Here is a 16,468-nt window from a genome sequence, read left to right on the forward strand (position 1 = left end):
TGGGGAAGTCTCAAAGGATTTAATACATACTTACAGAAAGATTGGCACAGTCAGGATGTCAACAATGCTTTTCTACTGAGGGTCAGGACTGTGACCAAAATAGTTAACCTAAGAACAAGAACCATTCTTGATAGGTGTGTATACAAATCCGGAGGTTACTCCGACTCTGAACAATACTAGGGATCAGAAGTCCTAATCGAACTCAAATTCCCTGAGGACAGGACCTTCCAGATATCCTGGAGATAGGCTGACTCCTTGCTTCTAAGCCATACAGGCTGGTGAGATTAGTGGTTCTCTAACGCAGTCCACAGGAGTCTGGAAGGGGGTCTACCTGTTAATCTTATGTAATATGGATGCCTACATTATGATAATGTCAACACTGTTCTGTCATCCTCTTAGATATCAACCACTATAGACTCTGCCTCCACAGTCTCTCCATGTCATCCTTTTCATTTCCACTGCCATCACCTAAGCACAGTTCACCTCTAATTCTTGCCTATCACATTGTAGTACCTCCTAATTTATTTGCTTCCAATCCTTTTTCCCTCAACCCATTCTAAAACCCACAATTAGAATACTGAATCTAAATTACAGCATACATCACAGTACTCTAGTGCTCCGTGGATCCCAACTGCCTGAAAAAGTTCAAAGCTCTTTGACTCTCAAAGTCCTCAGTGGTTATCATCCATCCTACTTTTCTAGCCTTTACATAGCCTGTATTAGTAAACATTCAGATTCATCCACTCAACAACAGAGTGTCTAGGCATAGCTAGGGTTACAGAGGGAAACACAGTAAATGTCCCCATTAAATGGACAGCCAGTGGAAGAGACAAATAAAACTGAAGAGTAGCCAGGGTGGGAAAAGGAAAACCAGTGCAGTGAGGTGCCCTAAAACCACATAGAGAAAGTGTTTCAAGGGGCGCCTGGGTGGCTCAGGGGTTAAAGCCTCTGCCTTCGGCTCAGGTCATGATCTCAGGGTCCTGGGATCGAGCCCTGCGTCAGGCTTTCTGCTCAGCAGGGAGCCTGCTTCCTCCCCTCTCTCTCTGCCTATTCGTGATCTTTCTCTGTCAAATAAATAAATAAAATCTTTAAAAAAAAAAAAAAAGAAAGAAAGAAAGAAAAGAAAAGAAAGTGTTTCAAGAAGGGAGGGATCATTAAAAAAAAAAAAAAAAGGAGTGATCGACCACATCAAATACCGTGAAAGATCAGGTAAAATGAGAACTACAAATTGACCCCTGGAATTTGCCAGTGTGGAAGTCACTGATGACAGGACAAAAATGGTTTCATTGGAATGGTGACAATGTTGGCTTGAATGGGGTGGGTTCAAGAGACAAAGCTGGTAAGGAGGTTGAAGATGACTGGCATAAAGGAGAGAATCAAAGAATCTGGGTTCTAGGAAAGGCTTTTTGAGGATGTGAGAGAGGACATCAGGTTTGTATGTTGAAAGCAATGATTCAACAGAGAGAAACTGACACAAGAATGTAAATGGATAGGGGCGCCTGGGTGGCTCAGTCCATCAGGCATCTGGCTCTTGGTTTTGGCTAGGTCATGATCTCAAGATGGTGAGCTCCAGCTCAGCGTGGACTCTGCTTCAGATTCTCTCTCCCTCCCCCTCCTTCTCTGCCCCGCTCACAAATATGCATACTCTTTCTCTCTAAAAATAAAATCTTTAAAACAAAACAAAACAAATCATAAAGGGAAAACTGCAAGTACTTGAGACAAAGAAGTGGGATCCAATGCACAAGTGAAGAGGCTGGGCAGGAAGGGTTCGTTTATTTTACAAAAAAAAAAAAAAAACAGGAAGAATGGTGGCAGGAATAAATTAGTAGATTTGGTGGTGAGAAATGAAGTTTTTCTCTTTTGTTTGCTTCCATTTTCTCAGTAAAGTAAGTTAAACAGCTGAGAATGAGGAGGGCAGGAAGGAACATTGGAGGTTTGGGGACAGAAGAGAAGGTGTGCCACAGTCATCTTGGACCATAAGGGAGTGAACTGAAGAAATGCAACAGGAATGCTGAGCACTTGAGATTTCTGGCTGTAAACTTAAAATGAAACCAGCAATGCATTTCCTTTTTCAGCCTTTAGAAAGATAAAGCATTTGCACTTGCTGTTTCCTCAATCTCTCTCCCCTTGTCTATTCGATAAAATTGCATTCTAGAAAGCCCACTAAAAAAAGCTATCTTCCATAAGGTCATCTGGCTCTCCTAGCCCAAAGTGATTTTCCAACCTCTCAACTCCAAAAATAAATTGTTGATGCCTCCTAGAGAGCATATATTTCATCTCACATGGTTAGTACTGTGCAAGATTAAAACTTTAGTAAACTAGGGGCGCCTGGGTGGCTCAGTGGGTTAAAGCCTCTGCCTTCGGCTCAGGTCATGATCCCAGGGTCCTGGGATCGAGCCCTGCATCTGGCTCTCTGCTGGGCGGGGAGCCTGCTTCCTCCTCTTTCTGTCTCTGCCTGCCTCTCTGCCTACTTGTCTGTCAAATAAGTAAATAAAATCTTTTTTAAAAAGTTTCTTAAACTAGAGAAATGATTCTTTTTAAATTTTTATTTAAATTTTAGTTACCATACAGTCCAATATTGGTTTCAGAATTCAGTGATTCATCACTTACACACAACACCCAGTGCTCGTCACAAGTGCCCTCTGTAATGCCCATCACGCACCTACCTCCCTCCATCAACCCTCAGTTTGTTCTCTGTCATTAAGTCTCTTATGGTTTGTTTCCCTGTCCCCTTTTCCCCCCTTCCTATACTTCCATCTGTTTTGTTCCTTAAATTCCACATGTAAGTAAAATCCTATGGTATTGGGTGCCTGGGTGGCTCAGTGGGTTAAGCCGCTGCCTTCGGCTCAGGTCATGATCTCAAGGTCCTGGGATCGAGTCCTGCATAGGGCTCTCTGCTCGGCAGGGAGCCTGTTTCCTCCTCCTCTCTCTCTCTGCCTGCCTCTCTACCTACTTGTGATCTTTCTCTGTCAAATAAATAGATAAAATCTTTAAAAAAAAATCCTATGGTATTTGTCTTTCTCTGATTGACTTACTTCAACTTAGCATAATACACTCTAGCTCCATCCACATTGTTGCAAATGGCAAGGTTTCATTTTTTGATGGCTGAGTAATATTCCAGTGTGTGTGTGTGTGTGTGTGTGTGTGTCTACCACATTTTTATCCATTCATCAGTTGATGGACATTTGGGCTCTTTCCATAGTTTGGCTGTTGTTGATAATGCTGCTATAAACATCAGGGTGCATACACCCCTCTGAATCTGTATTTTTATACCCTTTGGGTAAATGCCTAATAGTGCAATTGCTGGATCACAGCGTAGTTCTATTTTTAGTTTTTTGATGAACCTTCATACTGTTCTCCACAGTGGCTGCACCAGTTTGGAGAAACCATTTCTTATTCATTATAACCACGGGATATTTCTCTCCATCCTCTCTGCCACATATTATAAATCCCCATGGTTCTAGTTCTTGCCCAAATACATAATTATGGGATATGGGTTCCCTATCTCCTTATTAAACTGTGATATTTTGGGGAACAGGAACCTTGCTCACCTTTCCAGCTTATGTGCCTCAATCACCTGGCTCTTGAATTTTAGGTATTATTATTATTTCTACAGACGTTTTTAACAAAAAAAGGGGTTGCTTCCTTTAATGTCAACTCACACATATGGCACACAAGTAGGATCCCTATCCTCAAGAGGTTTCTACCCCTAGAATCAAAAGTGCCTCATACTTAGTAAAAAAATAAAAGGTGTCCGGAGTCTCGGAATAGGTGCCAACAGAGTAAGGCTTACACATAAATAACTACAGACCGTGGAGCATAGATGGGGGATGAGAGGAAACAAGTAGGGAGGCAGGAATAAAACGTACCAGGGGCAGAACAATTTCATTTAGTCAACTTACATATAAATGGTCCATAGGGCAGTTCTTGGAGCGTCCCCATCTCCAAACAATGTTGCACTGAGAGCAAAGGTTGTGCAAAATAACTTCAGGTCCCCAACAGTGCCCCTAAGGACCCGTATAGCTAGACTGTTGCTCCCCAGCCGTGCCAGAACTGTCCCATCCCCTCTCCTCAATCTCCGAGTGATCCAATGGGTTAAGACTTTAGTACCGAAAAAAAAAAAGCCTCTGCGGCAGAGCAACAGCGGGGGCTCGAAACCAGGTGTTTGGGAAGTAAAGCGAGGAAACCATTAGCAGGCCCACACCCGCACCTGCGAAAAACTGGAACCCTAGAGCCAGAGCATCCGCGCCGCCCTTACGTAACCCGCCGCGCTCCGCTCGGGCGCCGGAAGACCCCGCCCAGCCCTTAAGCCCCGCCCCTACCTCTACCGGCCGGTGAGGTGCCGTGCGCAACCTCCGGAAGCTGCCGCCCCTTTCCCCTTTTATGGGACTACACTTTTTTTTTTTTTTTTTTTAACTTGCTGACGCCACCATAGGACTGGCCCTAAAACTAAGACACAGAAGCTCCTCTCACAGTCCTACTTCCGCTTCCTTCCACCGAGGAGTTAGGCTCATCCCCCATTTTTCTCACCTGGGAGGCGGCGTCGGCGTCGGCAGCTTGAGATGTTTGGCCTCAAAAGAAACGCAGTAATCGGACTCAACCTCTACTGTGGGGGGGCCGGGCTGGGGGCCGGCACCGGGGGCGCCTCCTCTTCGGGAGGGCGGCTTTTGGCTTCGGGGAAGGAGGCCACGGCCCGGCGGGAGGTAGGGGGAGGGGAAGCCGGTGCGGTGATTGGCGGAAGCGCCGGCGCGAGTACCCCGGCCACTCTCGCGCCGGACGCCCGGAGGGTCGCGCGGCCCTCGCCCATTGGCGCCGAGGGCCCCAACGTCACCGCGACCCCCCCGAGGCTGCTGTTCTTCGAGCCTACCCACCGCGCGTCGCCGCCTGAAGAGATGGAAGGCCCAGCTGCCGACGCCATCATGTCGCCCGAAGAGGAGCTGGATGGGTACGAGCCGGAACCTTTGGGGAAGAGGCCTGCTGTCCTGCCTTTGCTGGAGTTGGTGGGGGAGGCCAGCAGTGGCCCCTGCACGGACGGCTCACTGCCCTCGACGCCACCCCCAGCAGAGGAGGAGGAAGACGAGTTGTACCGGCAGTCTCTGGAGATTATTTCTCGGTACCTGCGGGAGCAGGCAACGGGCGCCAAGGACGCGAAACCACTGGGCGGGCCTGGGGCTGCCAGCCGGAAGGCGTTAGAGACCCTCCGACGGGTCGGGGACGGGGTACAGCGCAACCACGAGACGGCCTTCCAAGGTAAGGGGGTTAGTCGCCGAGGCTGCATTGCCTTTTTTCACCTGTCCCTGGACTCACCCACCAAAGGTGGGTGGAAACCGAAAACAAGTCTGTGTTGAAATGACTCGTAATCTATTTCTGAACCCAGAATTTTCTGGCCGTGAGTCATTGTATCCGCCCATCTTAATTCTTTTGGAAATGGCAGCTCTGTTCAAAGCCCGGAAAGGGTGGGATGTCAGTTTTCAACTGGGGTCGGACTGAGTTCTATAGACCCCAAATAGCGATTTCCCCCGCCGTGGGTGGGCGGACAAATCATGCCCTGGTTTAGACAAAGGAGGCCGTGAGAACCTGCATGCTTTTCTTCCTCTCAGGCATGCTTCGGAAACTGGACATCAAAAACGAAGACGATGTCAAATCTTTGTCTCGAGTGATGGTGCATGTTTTCAGTGACGGAGTAACAAACTGGGGCAGGATTGTGACTCTTATTTCTTTTGGTGCCTTTGTGGCCAAACACTTGAAGAGTATAAACCAAGAAAGCTGCATCGAACCATTAGCAGAAAGCATCACAGATGTTCTCGTAAGGACAAAACGAGACTGGCTAGTCAAACAAAGAGGCTGGGTAAGTTTGTTTTAAGGTTGAAGAGGGGTTTTGGAGTGGAAATGGAATGAAGGATTTTATAGAGAAAGTCTGGGGCTCTCTAAAGCTTTTTAGGATGCACAACTCAGGTTTCAGCCTCCTAACTTAGGATCTCTGTTTGCCTAACCTTGATTTAAGTAGTGAGTTCACAGAGATAGTGTGTATGACCGACTTGAATTGTTTCATCAAAAATCCGGTTTTCTGGGGACGCCTGGGTGGCTCAGTTAGTTAAGCAGCTGCCTTTGGCTCAGGTCATGATCCCAGCGTCCTGGGATCGAGTCCCGCATCGGGCTCCTTGCTCCGCAGGGAGCCTGCTTCTCCCCCTGCCTCTGCCTGCCTTTCTGTCTGCCTGTGCTTGCTCTCTCGCCCTCTCTCTCTGATAAATAAATAAAATCTTAAAAAAAAAAAAATCCGGTTTTCTGGGGCGCCTGGGTGGCTCGGTGGGTTGAGCCGCTGCCTTCCGCTCGGGTCATGATCTCAGGGTCCTGGGATCGAGTCCCTCGTCGGGCTCTCTGCTCAGCAGGGAGCCTGCTTCCTCCTCTCTCTCTGCCTGCCTCTGCCTACTTGTGATTTCTGTCAAATAAATAAATAAAATCTTTTTTTAAAAAAATTTTTTTAAAAATCCGGTTTTCTGTAGGGTGTTGAGTCTTTTGCTTTTGGTATTGTAATTTGACTGGATACTTTTCAGTGGATTCAAATTGTGAAAAAAACTAGTCACTTGAGGATAATAGTAAACTAAATTTCTGAGAGCTGCGCTGCAACCCCCCCCCCCAAAATGAATGTGTCTTTTGTAGGCTGGGTAAATAATTGGTTCATTATGTTTTGAGGGGGGCAGAACTTTAGATTTTTTAAATTCTTTTCTTTATGAATAGTGTTTTTAAGCCAGCGGAAACCCATACTTGAAAATGTGCTTTTCTTTTTTGTTTTCTAGGATGGGTTTGTGGAGTTCTTCCATGTAGAGGACCTAGAAGGTGGCATCAGAAATGTGCTGCTGGCTTTTGCAGGTGTTGCTGGAGTAGGAGCTGGTTTGGCATATCTAATAAGATAGCCTTTTAAGTGCAATAACTGACTTTTAACCAACCCCAGGCAACAAAACCATGTGTGACTGCTGTGAAATCAAATGTATTTATGAAGTTGGACTTAGAGCTGTCCAGGCTGTAACCTCCGAGAGTTCTCCAGCAACGTAGAACAGCAAGTGGCAAGAGGATTATGGCTAACGGGAATAAATACATGGGAAAAGTAGTCCCCCTTGAAGAGTCACTGTCTAAAAGAAGCAAAGTTCAGTTTCAGCAACAGGCAAACTTTGGGAGGCCATAGAGGAGAACTTTTAGATTTAGTGAAGATGGTAGGGTTGAAGAGACTTAATTTCCTTGTCTAGAACAGGAGAGTGGCCAGTAGCCAGGCTAGTCATAGAGTCCAATAAATATGTCCACTGAATTCATTAACTTCTTAAAGTGTTAAAAGAGAAGCACTAACAATGGCATTGATCTGTATAAAATGGATTTAAGCTACAGGTAATAGAACTATGACTAGAAGCCTCAGTACTGTACAACAGTGTGTGAAGGGAAGCTTTTTCTCTGCAATTAGCCTTCCCAGATATACTTATTGAATGGAAAGTCCCAAGTGTTCAGGACTTTTATACCTGTTCTACTTTGGCTTGGTTGAGTGGTTTAGTTTATTAGCCTAGTAATGGCCAAGAATACTTGACTTAAGGCTCAATAATCAGAGTTGCAAATATGAGAATATCCTCAATTTTTAAGGCAAAAACAACTTGTAAATGTATTGTCTGTAAAAATTGTATATATTTTTACAGAAAGTCTATTTCTTTGAAATGTAAAGGGATGAAGAGTCTCGAAATACATTAGTTTTTTCATACCCGTTTGAAAATTTACAACTTCTGTAGTTAGGAATCTATTTCTTACAGCTTTACTATTCTAAATTTTGTCCTGGTCAGTTCTAGATTGTATACAGAACCAATTGGTGGAGTTGTACACAACTTGGTTATAATGGAACAATACTGATTCATAACTATGCAGACTTTAATTTTGCTATCTGGTTGGTAAGTATTCCTCAGTTTTTGTTTTTGTTTTTTAAACTTGGGATTGAGAAATTGAGGAGTGGAAATTCTTCCTTTTCACCTCCTTACATGCGGGTTTTCAATAATTGAGTCAAAGTGGAGTTTAAGTTTGGGGCAGGGGCACATGTGGGCTGATAACTTACAAAATAATGGGCTCTGGTTGGTGAGTAGCTACTCACTTGAGTTCCTTATATTTGACCTAATTTAACTGGTGAAATTTAAATTGAGTTTATGAGCTCATCTTCAAAACTTTTGCTAAAAGATTTTCAGCTGTTCCAAGTGGAACTTACTAACAGTATGTATATAAAAAGATCACATCAGTGGATGAGAGATATTTGATCCCTTGTTTGCTTAATAAATTGTAAAATGATGACTTGGAAAAGCAGGCTTACACTCTAACCATGGTGCTATTATTAGGCTTGCTTGTTTAAACACAGGTCTAAGCCTAGTATATGAATAAAACAAATACTTATGTTTCATTTCTATTAATGATTCCCAAACTTTGTTTCAGATTTTTGTATTGGCATCTCTTTGGATTTCAGACTTGACATGTTATTGAACCTGACTTTTATTTTCTGTCTTTGCTGCTTAATTCTCCCTCTATAGATAGTTATTTCAGTTCTTAATACCCTTACCCTGCCATCCCTGAACTCTTACTAGCCCTTTTAATTTTTGGCACTATGAACCCTACGTAAGCCCCTAAACCCCCACCCCAGGAGACCAGAGACCTTCATCCTTAATGAATTTTATTCTTGGGATGTGGTGGTACAGTGGGTGCCATGACCATAACAGTCACGTGGTAGGAGGAGTCCCTTTTCCTTGGATTGGTACCTTTTCAGTTGCTTCGTCCTGTCTGGGGCGGGGAGGGGGGAGTTTTAAAAGTCCCTTTAGGAATTTTCAAAGGAAGGGACAGCAAATTATGTGACTTTCTGTAGGTTCCTTTGCGTTCAAAAATGCTCATTTAAAATCATAGAGACGGGCTCTGTTAAACCTCAAAGAGTTACATAAAAGCTACTGGTAAACTGAAGAAAGCTTCTATAGTAGACCTAGGGTCATTTGAAAGCTTCATCCATAGAACATGACCTTTAGTCTATGGACTCCAGATGAAAATAGGTATGAATAAAATGACTAAGAATGTAATAGGGAAGGATTGCCCTGCCTGCCCATCATCGAGCCATAAGGTCATCTAGCTAGAGCTATTTTTACCTATGTATTTATCATTCTTGATCATGAACCATTTATTTATGTCAGGTTTATCTCTAAGGACCTAAAAGCACTTTATGTAGTTTCTAATTAATCTTAAAATCTGGTGAAGGTGACTAAAAGGCCTGTCTCCCCATATGCAGTTGTGGAAATAAGCACATAGATGTAAATTGGAGGAGTTTAGGGAACCCACCTCCCTATTTACTAGGTGTTAACTGCTGAAATGTAGAGGAGGATGTTAGTTGAAACTTTGGGTTGGGCTCTCAGGGCTTAGGGAGCCCAAGTGCTTTAGGGAAGGGTGGGTAGTTTTCTAGGGAGAGGAGGAGGCACGTGTTCTAAGTGCTGACGAGCTGCATAGTTCAAGCAAATCCTCCAGAATGGAAAGGGAGGGGCTGCTTGGAAAGCTGGCTCTCAGCAACTTGTCTTATGCTTCTCTCAGGGAAAAACATGCAATCCTCTAGTACCCATGTACACTCTGTTGGGGGTGAACACCTTGGTTCTGGTTAAGACAGCTAATGCTGTTGACAGCTGTGCCAGGAAGGGTTAGGACCAACTACAAATTAATGTGGGCTGTAAAATGTAGTGTGTTTCCCTAACTTCCTGTTTTTCCTGAGAAGAAAATAATAAATCTTTTATTCAAATGCAAGGTGTGGTACGGGTGTTTTCTAATCCATGACTGTCTTCCTTCCCCCACTTAGACAAGCCTTTTAAGGAAGTCCGGCTGAGTAAATAAATAACAGGTGAATTAACAAGCAAAAGCCTCATAAAGCTGATTTGCTTTAGAGCAAAGGATGCTTCCCTTCCAAATAACCCCTTCCTTCATTCAAATTAGAGGTACTGGGTTTTGAAATGTATTAACTGCTGTAATTCATACATTTTAACAGCCAAAATCCCTGTCCTGGTTTTTTAGTCACCATGAGCTGATTCATTACTGTGGTTCCTCTGTTCCCCATCTCCACCTTCTTAGATGAAGGAGCTAGAAGAATTAGTACCCACAGTTAAGGGTTTTGATAAGGTTCTTGGTACTTTTCCCTCTTCGTCTCCCCAAAACAAAGGTGAGAATAAGTACATTAATTTCAGAAACCCTATCCTGTCTTTTTTATTTTCAGCTACCATGAAATGGAGCTGAATCACCATGGAAATGTGCAAATGTGAAGTTTGCATATTGGTTTCAAGCCCTGAGCACCATTAGTTTGTACTAATAGTACAAACAGGATTCTGTGCTTTTGTGCATTTAGAAGTTCATTTCTGCTTGGAAGCCCCTCTTTTTCTGGAGCCTCACTACTAGGAGATGGCAACTTTTTATCATTACAGAGCTGTTACACACTAGTGCACTCCTAAACAGAGGGTTGGAGGGAGGGTAACATTGGACCCAAGGGTGTAAATCTGGGCCCTTGTTGAGTTCTGTGCAGTGCAGTCGCTCCATTGGTAGGTTGTGCTGTGAAGCCAGTTCTGTAGTTGAACATTGGCTCAAATGGTAACTAGGTAACATGAGTCACTGAGGGAGTCAAAGTAATCAACACTTCCTTCGTTTGACACAACCAGACTTTGTCTTTCAGTTCCTGTTTTGTGACTTTAGAGCTCTTGCTTCATACTGTTTCCTTTCAGAAAATGTTAAAGCAGTTGTGACAGCTGGTATATTTTACAAAAATTAAAGGGAAATAACTTGCACAACTGGTGTGTTGCATGGCTCCAGCCAGATGCTCAGAGCATGGGCTGTTAATTCCTGGAGTTCAGAATGATCTGCTGTCTTAATTTATCCCTAGTTCTTTCTGGCCCCACTTGTTCAATGACAGAACTTGTCTTCTTGAATCCTCCCACACTGTTCAAAGGCTTCTCATTTTCAAGATTTTGAAAATTTAACTGGACCAACTTTGTAGTTTCAGAGTTATCTTAGTTATGTGTAGCATGTGGGAAGATGGGGGTTGGGAATGCAGATGGAACAGGCATCTGAGGATTCAGTGGAGGTTTGGGGGGTTATTTTTGTTTTGTTTTTTTTTAGACTTTGAAATTTTGGGGGCACCTACCTGGTTCAGTTGATAGAGCATGCAACTCGATCTCAGGGTTGTGGGTTCAGGTCCCAGGCTGAGCATGGAGCCTAGTTTAACGAAAAAAAAGTAAGGTACCTGACTGGTTCAGTCAGAGGAGTGTGTGATTCTTTTTTTTTTTTTAAGATTTTTTTTATTTATTTGTCAGATCATCACAAGTAGGCAGAGAGAGAGAGAGAGAGGAGGAGGAAGCAGGCTCCCTGCTGAGCAGAGAACCCGATGTGGAGCTCCATCCCAGGACTCTGGGATCATGACCCAAGCCAGAAGCAGAGGCTTTAACCCACTGAGCCACCCAGGTGCCCCGGAGTGTGTGATTCTTGATCTCCAGGTCATGAGTTTGAACCCTATGTTGGGTGTAGAGATTACTTAAATACATTGTTTTAAAAATATTTTAAGTAAGCTCAGTACTCCATATGAGGCTCAAATCTTAAACCCCAAGATAAAGAGTCACCTGCTTTACCAACTGAGTCAGCCAATTGCCCTGAGAATTCAGTGTTCCTTACTCATGATTCTTGGGAGGTAAAAAAAAAAAAGAATACATGTGGCAGGCTTTTGTTCCCACACTATACTTGGTTTCCCTTTGCAGTTCCTTTCTTTACCTGCATAGAATAATTGTTCCTGACTGGTGGGAAACCTGTTAGGACCACGGATACTACTCCAGATTTTACCTTCCAAGTTTCCATTTTCATGGTGTATTTCTGCATTACTCACTTTGCCTGCTCTCATTTCCTGTTCAAGGATTACTGTAGTTTAAGAATGTTGCAACTCTGCAATGAGCTGGGACATTTAATGAGCTCTAGGCAGCCAGATGTTCGTTGGAGTCTCTTCATTTATTCATTACATGGTAGTGGACTGCTTGCTGTTTACCAAGCACAGTTGGACACTGAAATTTTAAAGGGACTAATTCTTCCTCAAGAAAGAGAAGTAGAGAACTGGGGTGCTTGGCTGGCTCATCAGTGGAGCATGCAATTCTTAATCTCAGGGTTGTGAGTTAAAGCCCCACATTGGGCATGGGACTACTTTAAAAAAACAATAGGGAACAGTGGAAAGAAACATGACAGCTAATGATAGAACGATCTTTGATTGGATCCTAGATGAAAACTATAAGGGACATGTGTACAGTTGAGGAAATTTTAATATGGACAATATGTTAAACAGTACTGTATCAGTGTTAAATTGAGTGTGTTTTAATTATAGTGTGATTGATTATGTTAGAGAAGGTTCTTGTTCTCGAGATACGTGCCTGAAGAGTTGATTGTATTACAAAACCATAGAATGAGAAAGCTATTTGTGGCAAGAGTCAAAGCTTAGGGGTACCTGGGTGGCTCAGTGAGTTAAGCCTCTGCCTTGGGCTCAGGTCATGATCCCAGGGTCTTCAGAATGAGGCCCGCAACAGGCTCTCTGCTGGGCAGGAAGCCTGCTTCCTCCTCTCTCTGCGCCTCCCTCTGCCTACTTGTGATATCTCTCTGTCAAATAAATAAATAAAATCTTTAAAAAAAAAGATGTCAAGGCTTCCAGTCTTGTAGGAGTGACAACCATGGACAAAAATAGAATACATTGCATAAAGTGCCATGATAAAGATATTCTAAGATAAGGAGTGGGACAAAGGGTGACCACTTCTGGAAGCAGATATGGTCAAGGCCTCAAAAAAACATTTTTAGGGCCCACACTGGGCTCTGCTCAGCACAGAATTGGCTTGAGTTATTTCTCCCCTTCCTTCTGCTCCTCCCCCATATGCTTCCTTTCTCTGTCTCTAAAATAAATAAATCTTAAGAAAAAAAATTTAGGTTGAACCTTAATGAAAAGGGAACAAAATGCACAAAAGTATGGTGTTAGGAAAGAACCTCCAGGAGCGAAGGGGGAGGGTGGGGAGATGCAGATAATTTTTTTTCTTCTCATTTCTTCCCTCCCTGCCTTCCTTCCCCTTTACCATACATAGCCACTGAATGTAGTATCTGTTCAATTTCTTCCTTTTGGGGTCTAATATAAAAGTAGTGAAAAACACTGGTGGAGGAAAAAAAATGTGTCTTTGGTCTTGGAAGTCTGACTTGGGTCTAAATGACACAGCTGGGTGGGTTGTGCTTATTTGGGAAGTAAAAAAGACAGACGCCATTGATTGTTTCCTCTGTCATGTTCAAGTGGCAGCCCTGAGTACACAGAGTCTCTGGGCTCACAGCTATCGCTGGATCTTGGCTGAAGGGCTGGCTTTGGCAAACCTGCTTTAGATCCAGTTGCTTTGAGTAAGGTTGTCTTAAGAGCCTCATCTAGAGTAGGTAGTTCACTCACCAGGGAAAGCAACCAACTTGAATACAGACCCAAGAGTGCTGTGCTCTCTGCAGAAGACTTTGAGAATAAAGGACAGCCCTCAAAAGTTATTAAACTGGACCCCAAGATACTGAATGGTGGCTCCACGCTCTCTAATCCTATTCCCATGGGAGACTCGATTACAGCTATTCCCATCCTAGTTAAAAAACCAGTTTGCTCTGACTGCCCAGACTTCCCCACAGGCTGCATTCTTGCCCATGAGCTCATTGTTTTGGCTTCTCTGTCTGTATAAATCCACTGCCAGTGCCAGAGGTCTCAGCCAGGGCCCCCTAACTAGCTGGGACTGCATTCCATTCAGAATTTCGCCACCCCCACTTGGTTTTCTTCCCGCCCTCCTGTGGTCACATGTGTGTGTTTATTCAAGTTAGCCTGGGACAAGGTGTGCTGGGAAAGCCGGGCAAGGAAGCAGACAAGGAAAAGAATATTTAACTGTTGTGTTTCATCCTGGATTTGATGACTTTTCCACTTTGATTACGAAACACCTCAGTTCTGTGCCCCTTTAAAAAAAAAAAAAAAGTTAGTTTCTTTGCTAGTAAGAGGAGCTGGTTTCAAAAATTTTGCTACCCAGTTCAGTCTCCCCTACTTGGCTGATCTGACAGTGGTGTTCAGAGTTCATGAGGAGGTAGGGGTTTTATCTGGGAACCTTAGCTTCGTGTGCATTTTACTCCTGAATCTCTATGCATCCCCATCCTCAGCTCCCACCTCCACTTCTGAGTTTGCCTGGAGCAATTCCTACCCTTCTCCTACCCTTGGTGGGAACCGTGGGGAGGAGGACAGCTGGGGTGCTGTAAAGAGCAGCTGTTAGGTTTCACTGCTTTGTTATTGACATTTCCTGAGAAGATAGCTTGTTTATTTCCTTAGCCCCTGAAAGCCCAGATCTAAGGCAAGGTGGGCCCACCCAGGCTGAAGGGTATTGGGAAGGGCAATTCTCTCTTGTGGTCAAGTTTTGAATTAATACTGTATGCTTATGGCAGAATACGCCTTTCTTCTAACCCTCTCTCTCTTCATTTCGAAAAACAAAACTGCAGACTGAGGTGGTGGGAGGTGACATGTCATTTCTCAGAAATCCCTCATCAGGCAAAGCAGAGAAACAGAAAGAGGGAAATAACTTTCGTGTCGAAATGAAATGTTTTGTGTGTGTGTGTGTGTGTGTGTGTTTTGAAATGAGGTGGCTTATTTTCAGCTTTAAGGAACAGCTCTGGAGGAGCTTGGTTATAATGGGGAGAAAGGTTTCTTGCCCTGGCTTCCCTGACCCCTTCCCCGTCTTTATAGAGTTTGGTAGTTGGGGTCAAGTGTGAAACAGAAAAGGTCTCTGTATCTTCCTTCCCCATGATGAGCCATGTAGGATGTATCAGTGCTACTGAATCAAAGAAAAACTCCAAATACAGAATAAGAATTTGGTAAGCAATCCCAGATATAGGTTATTTTATTTTATTAAGGATTTTATTTTTAAGTAATCCCTGTACCCAATGTAGGGCTCAAACGTAAAACCCCAAGATCAGGAGTCACAGGCTCTACTGACTGAGCCAGCCAGGCACCCCAGACATAGGTTATTTTAAAAAGAAATGCAGCTGCATTCCTTTTAAGGACAGAACTTGGAGCGATAAAGTTTGTCTAAGGGAAAAAGCTGTGACTCTAGTAATAACCAAGTGTAGGTTTCATGACAGCGTACCTTAAACAAAGACCATGTATATGTAATTATTTCCTTGGGGCTAAAATGCTGAATACATTTGAAAGTATTTTTAATTCCCTGAAACTTTGGGTTGAAAAAGAAAATTTAGATAGGATTTTCCTGAAATGCTGGCAAGTCATGAAAGGCATTTGAAAACAACAAAAACACTTACAGCCATCCAAGTTCTGGATCACTGCAGACCAAATTACTGAATATTTTGATAAAGGGTACCTTATGGGAGTGAAATTGAGTAATAGAACAAAGGAATTAGGTAGAATTTGAAGACTGAAAAGACTACCTTAGGTCTCAGGCATTTGTTTTCTCCCCTATAAACTGGATTTAACTGTCCTCCCTATTTTATTATTGTGATGATTTAAAGAGAATATATACAATTGCTTTACCCTAAAGCACTTATCCAAAACATAGGGAATTTTAGGAAATGTCCCTTAAGGGTTTATTCTATCGGCCATTTCCAAGTCACTGAAGAAGCCACTAGGAAGCAGCCATCATTAGACAGGACCTTGAAAGGGTTCTACAGCTATATTGTGAAGGCCAGAGGTGACACAAACAGGATTCTCCATGGCCAGGTGGAGCAGAAGTTCAGCCAAATGGAAAAAGTCCCAGGGATCTGTAAACTACCCGCCTGCCAACTCTGCCCTAGTGTCTATGTGGCCAGCAAGCTAAGTGTGATTTTTGTATGTTTCAGTGGTTGGGAAAACACTTTGTGACATGTTAACATGACATGAAATTAAAATTTCAGTGTCATAAATTTGATCTGAACACAGCCATGGCCTATTTGTTTACAGGTTGTCTCTGACTGCTTTTGTGCTACAAGAGCAGAGTCAACTGGTCACAACAGAGAGATACTATGGCCTATTCTGTGGTCCTTCAGAGAAAAAGTTTGCTCACTCCCCTACCAGAGCCAAAAAGGAGTCACATTATGTGATGAAAGACGCAGGTCAACCAGGAGTCAGTAGCAGGGTGGGGAGGGAGAGATGAAAAAAAGGAGGGGTACTCTGGTTCCAAGAGCAGATCAGTTCTGTCCCTCTGGTCAGTGGCAGGGCGTTCGGCACCATACCTTTTAGCCCACAGATCCCAGGGACACAGTCTGCTCCATTTTAGGAATAATCCTACCATCTTTCCTGGTTTTCGTTTCCTCCTCAAAGTTCTATAGCGTTCGGTCTTTTTTTTCTCTTTAAAGTAAGCTGTACGCCCGGTGTGGGGCTCAAACCCACAACCCCAAACATACACTGACTGAGCCAGCCAGGTGCCCCTGT

At 43.7% G+C, this 16,468-nt stretch overlaps 1 protein-coding gene across 1 annotated transcript; it reads left to right on the forward strand.

Moving 5' to 3' along the window:
- Nucleotides 1–4,450: 4,450 nt before the first annotated feature.
- On the forward strand, nucleotides 4,451–9,792 carry MCL1 (MCL1 apoptosis regulator, BCL2 family member). Its single transcript, XM_004776787.3, has 3 exons — nucleotides 4,451–5,250; nucleotides 5,601–5,848; nucleotides 6,798–9,792. Exons 1-3 carry the CDS (start codon nucleotides 4,563–4,565, stop codon nucleotides 6,912–6,914), a joined length of 1,053 nt encoding a protein of 350 aa, XP_004776844.1. The 5' UTR covers nucleotides 4,451–4,562; the 3' UTR covers nucleotides 6,915–9,792.
- Nucleotides 9,793–16,468: the final 6,676 nt, after the last annotated feature.

This window comes from Mustela putorius, unplaced genomic scaffold (genome assembly GCF_011764305.1).
Source record: "Mustela putorius furo isolate JIRA1106 unplaced genomic scaffold, ASM1176430v1.1 tig00000695_pilon_pilon_pilon, whole genome shotgun sequence".
NCBI classification, from domain to species: domain Eukaryota; kingdom Metazoa; phylum Chordata; class Mammalia; order Carnivora; family Mustelidae; genus Mustela; species Mustela putorius.